Source organism: Atta colombica, unplaced genomic scaffold (assembly GCF_001594045.1).
Source record: "Atta colombica isolate Treedump-2 unplaced genomic scaffold, Acol1.0 scaffold331, whole genome shotgun sequence".
Lineage (NCBI taxonomy): Eukaryota > Metazoa > Arthropoda > Insecta > Hymenoptera > Formicidae > Atta > Atta colombica.
Genome location: NW_017259439.1, coordinates 91,990 through 97,793, shown reverse-complemented (window position 1 = coordinate 97,793; position 5,804 = coordinate 91,990). Strand labels below are relative to the sequence as shown.

Genomic DNA, 5,804 nt, shown 5'->3' with positions numbered 1-5,804 from the left:
ATATATATATATATATTTCCAATTATAGTAAGATGGAATTTTATTTTACTGTTTCTGAAGACAAAATTTAATTTTATTCTCAAATTATCATATAATTTCAGCAATTCTTCAAGCAATTCTTATTAAGATCTCTATACAGTATGATCAAAACATTAATCACTATTAGAAAGTAAGAGTTAGTATATAACAGAATATTAGTAAATTTGAAATATTGATTTAAAACTTTAAAACATTTACACTATTACATAATTTTTCTATAATGATAATATTTTACATTTTCAAAGATTTAAAAAAATTTGAATTTGTTTGACATTTTTATGACATATTTTTATATTTTAACAATTATTTGAATAACTACAGTTATTTTTCATATTTCTAGCTATGTTATATGTTTTTATAATTATATTCTATATATTTACATAATGTATTTTGTTGATATATTATAGAACGGATGTGATTGTTTGGTAGAGCAGTTTCCGTTCATCTAAGAGAGAAATCTTAAAGCACCTTTCGCTTTCAAGTATAATTAAACGAAGAATTTTCACAGCTAGAAGCATTATCTGGAGGTATTTAAGACATGAAATCTTCACTTCTTATTTCATTACACTGTATCATTAATCCAGATCAATCATTATCATTTAAATAAACTGAAGACGATTCCAATACATCTTTTTTAATAAAAAAATAAACAAAAAAAGCACAAAAAAGAAATTTAAAAAACGTAGTATTAAATAAAAATCAAATTACGAATTTATGTTAAATTTGAGTCGAATCTCGAAAATATTAAAAATAGAATTATTTCATATCAGTTTTATCAATCTAAATCAACACTAACCATTAACTTGTTGTAAATGTTGTAAATGATGGAGCTCCATTCGTGTGAACTCGTTTAGTTATACGCTGTAAAAGAATTGAAAAGGACAGGCTGTCCAATAACAATAACAGGATGAAACGTCGAAACAATTGGTGAAACAAGTCAGATGTGGTTGCAATTGACAGCACAAAGGATACGTTTGCAGACTCGAGAAAAGAGGCGATGAAGAAAGGAGAAATTCTCTTTCCTCTTTCCGTGATACCGATTGTCGCCGTGTTTCTTTCGCGCTTCGATTTGCTCAACGCGAAGGACGCTTTCTTGAAAACTCTTTCTCCATTGTCCTTTATCGCATATCCTTTCGTTTTCGTTATCGCAACACATCTACCTTGATATCTATAGAACAAAAATTCCGCATTTTTCTTATGTATTTTTATATACATTATATACATTTTTATATACATTATTCATTCATCGTCTCACGATTTAATAAATAAAATTAGAAATTAAGGTACCTGAGTCGAATAAGGCCCAGCACTAAATAAAGTCCATTTTTTAATTTATTACTTTAAAACTCACTTTAAACTTGCAGTATATGCTTAAAAGATGATGTCATAGAAAGTAGATAAAAAGGAATTAAAGAATTGGAATCGATAGCAACACGATATGTGTCCCATAGCAACATTTGTTTAATACAACAAAAACTTGTGTGTTTATGAGATTTTTACAATCCGCTGTAAAATTTATTTAGTATACAATGTTTCATAATTTATTATAATTCATTATAATATTATTCAACTGTCTAACTATAGAAAATAATGAAACAATTTTTTGAAATAAGTGTAAGTATTTTTTTTAAACAACACTTATTAAATAAGGCTTACTTATATGATTATTATTATAGCTATTATTATTTGTTTAGTATGTATAGGTTTTCTATACATATTAATTCTCTTTACGCCAGAGAATAACAATTTTAAATGCTGCTATCTTTTAAGATTGTATTCAAATTGCTAGAAATTTCTAAAGATTAAAGAGTTAATTACAAACAAAATTAAAGATAATTGTAATATTTGAAAGTAGAGTCTTAAGGAATTTCCTTTCTATGATTAATAATCATTTAAAACTGATTTAAAAAGATAATGTTTACTTTCTTTATTACTTTTAATTTACTTTTGATTTGAATTTACTTTTATTTATTATATTCATATATATATGTAACAAAACTCAATATCAGAGTTCAACAAAATTTTTTTTCGTTTATTTACACATATTCTATATAAATAATATTTTTTTTAGAGTAAATGAAATGAAGATTTGATGCTTACTTAGTTTATTTTAATATTCCCATAAATAAAAATTTAAAAAAGTAAAATAAATTAGGTGGGCCAAATTTATATTATGTGCGTGCGTGCGTGCGTGCGTGCATCGTGCGTGTGTGTGTGTGTGTGTGTGTGTGTGTGTGTGTGTGTGTGTGTGTGTGTGTGTGTGTGTGTGTGTGTGTGTGTGTGTGTGTGTGTGTGTGTGTGTACAGAATCCATTTTAAATAATGCATTAAGATTTCTTGAAAACTGTGATAGATACGGAAAAATGTTTCAAACAAAAATTGTGTGATTCAGAGGGGAATACAAGATGGTACCTTTGATTTGATCTTAGGTAGCGTCGCTAAGGTCAAATCGAAGTCAATTTTTTTTTTAATGGAATATCCTATTTTTGATGGCAGAATCTAATAACTGGTGTTAAGAATTTTTCAAAACACTATAATAAAATTATTTTTCATTACGTACTTTTTGAGTTATAAGATTCGAAAGTTACAGTACCGCCGACATTAGCGTTACGCAAGGTGTCCGACAACTAAACCTTTTGAATATTGTTCGCGATCATGTCCTGGATAACATTTGTCAAGATCAAGGCCATTGGAGATTATTCCTCTTATTTTCATTTTTGCACTAAAAATTTATTTTTACAAAATATGGAGTAATTTAGAAATTTACTTTAATTTCATATTCATAAAAACTTCGAAAATGGTGAAATACCAGTATCGTTTTTATATTTTTCATGAAATTTTTACTGCGAATACATATTTTATCTTTTTTATATTAAATATCTAATCGTGATAAACAATTTTACACTTAAAGTGAAAAACATTTTTTTTTCATTTTTTATTTGTTTTATTTTTATTACTGTTGAAGAAAAGAAATGCAGGTTTTATACATACACTTGTTATATAAATAGTCTCAATAAATCTCCTATAAAACACAGAGAGCTTTTTGATCCATCTATTTTGCATTCTTATCTCCGCTACTTTAAATTTATAAAATTTGATAACAGATTTGTAATCAGAGTTCATGACACACTTGAAAACAAACTTTAAAATGAATTCAACGACTGTAGTACTAACACTGTCTTTTATTTTATTTTCTTTTATTCTGCTTTATTCTGTCCGCCATATTGAATCCGTCATCTCGAATTTTGCAATTGTTTACATGACTTTGGATAGCTTATGTCTGAAGCTACATTTATGTGGAAGATGATTTTCCTAGTCAAATACAATTTTGAAACGGTGAATGGCCGACTTTCTCTGAATATCTTGCTCATCATTAATTATTTCATTATCGATCTATTATTGGGGTATTGTAATTTTCTCATACGCATTTGCAAGCATATTCACATCTGCGTCTCCATCTGTTCTCTTACCTAATATACTCCATAATCATCAATTTTCGCAAAACTGAAATCGCAATAGTGTCTTATAACTGTATTATTATCGAGTTCTTCTTTAATTGCAGCAATATCCTCTGTAACAGGAATCACAGTAGAGTTTGCAACTATATTTGCAGGTGCATTTCTTCATTTAATTGTAAGGATATCCGCAATAATAAAAATATATTCGCAGAATAGTCTATAATTGTATTAGCAAATGGTATGTTTCTTTATTTAATTGCATCAGCATTCCCATCAAATTTCGCAATGAAAATCGTAGCAAAATCTATAACTGTATCAGTACATCCTTTCTCTCTTTTAATCACGATAGCATCCGCAATAACTTTCGAAACAGAGATCGCAGCAAAATCCGCAACTTTATCAGCAGAAACTTTTTTCTTTTAATTACTACAGTATCCACAGCAACTTCTAATAACGGAAATCTGCAGATCAGTAAGGTCTGCAACTGCATTTACAGTAGTTGTTCTCATTGCGATTGTAGCAGTGACATCTATAACAATTTGTTTTGGTATTTCCAACGATACTACAGCAGTTCCTTTTGTCACGACTAATAATTGATCCATAAACTGTGTTTGCAATCACATCTTTTATTCTTGAACAAAATGCATGCCTAAATTTTTAACATACATAATAGTAGCTTTGTTGAAGCCCTAGACTAGTGAATCGTTCATTTTAGAAAAGCTTATTTCAAAAGCTTTTACCATCTATTTTAAATATATTTTGCAGAAAGGCTTTATTTTTAGCCACTGAAATAGCATTAGGATACTGTTTCATTTAAGAAAGAGCTTCATTCATTGAAAAGAGCTTTATTTTTTAAATTGAGCAAAATATTTTCTCATATTTTCCAAAACAAAGATTTTATAGTAGCATCTTTAAAGCGATTGAATCAATTACTGACTAAATCCGCGGCCTCCTTTTTAACGAGCTCCTCACAGCAGCATGTTAAACGATCTGAAGGAACACGAAGTAAACCATCATCATCCCAACAGCCACTTTGAAGTTCCTTCGATGTCAGCTGTCGAGAGAAATACCACTGTTTCCCATCCAAGTCTCCGCGAGTATAAAATGCTTCGCGGATACTTTTGACTTGCGTGATCTCCGTTATGAGGCATTTGCCAAGGTAACTGATCCGAATGTAGAGCGAAATTGTGGCAGCGGTATTCCGGAAGTTCTCGTCTAACAAAGTGTACGTTCCCATTATAGACCTAAAATAACGTACACACCGTATTATTAAACTTCTAGGATTACACAGGACGTCCCTCACTAGTGTATTTTCCTTGAAAGAAAATGGTACTTCCTTCCAAGGAAATAGTTTTTTACGAATTTCCTAGTCAATCGCTCAGACATTTTTTTTTTAGAACGCCTGATACTCTAATATAACGTAATCGTATTATTTGTAAAAATAATATTGCATATATAACACTACAAAAGAATATAATAAATGAAATAGTAATATATTTTAACGAGAGCAACACATTTATAATATTAACTCTTTCTTGATAATCAATTTCTGATAAATATCCCAAAGCAATCGCGATTAGACAGTAAGTGCTCGAAAAGTGCTTTTGAAGTAAAAAGTTCTCTCCCATATCAACAATCAGTTTCTCGATTTTCGGTATTATCACCTCGAAATAATCTGTCGTTTATAGAAATCCGATAAGTGTTCCATCAATTCGTTCCGCTCCCGAATCTGTTTGGCGATGCTGTTCAGCAGATTATCAACCGATATAGCGACGAAGCCGATTTTCTGGCGCGAAATCATTTCAAAATCCTTGCACACTTGTTTCCGAACGTATAACTGGACATCAACGCCGTCCACTTTTTTCTCGAAGAAATCCGTCGGCACAGAAAAGACAACGGAACTGCCGCCATAAAATTTTTCATTCTCATAATTGGATCCTTGATAAGGACGAAAATCGCGTCGATTTGGCGACAGCGATATCCAATCGTTATCCAGCATGCGAAACATGACGATTGTCTTCTTCAGGATAACTTTGTCAAAGTCCGTAGTCCAAGGGACAAACAACTGTTGTCGCAATCACGAATAATTAATATTTGAATAATTTATAGAAATTTATAGAAAAAACAAATAATTATTAGAAATTGTTGATAACAATAATTAATTACTTTAGACATAAATATTGAAACAAAAATATAGAAATGGATTTAGGTCTTAAATTAAGTCCTGAAGATTAACCATTGCATATCCCAGAATTTCTGTTGAAATTTTTGACAATATCCATGGATGTATATACAATATAATATATAT

General features: G+C 29.8%; 1 protein-coding gene across 1 annotated transcript in view; it reads right to left on the bottom strand.

Annotated features, from left to right (window-relative positions):
* Positions 1-5,804, bottom strand: part of LOC108690591 — a 16,379-nt gene that overhangs the window by 10,444 nt on the left and 131 nt on the right. The window contains exons 2-5 of the mRNA XM_018197961.1: positions 5,161-5,561; positions 4,434-4,740; positions 3,924-4,101; positions 3,509-3,542 (exon numbers count right to left, since the gene is read on the bottom strand). Of these exons, the coding sequence (XP_018053450.1) occupies positions 3,509-3,542; positions 3,924-4,101; positions 4,434-4,740; positions 5,161-5,561 (920 nt within the window). The remainder of the gene's footprint in view (positions 1-3,508; positions 3,543-3,923; positions 4,102-4,433; positions 4,741-5,160; positions 5,562-5,804) is intronic.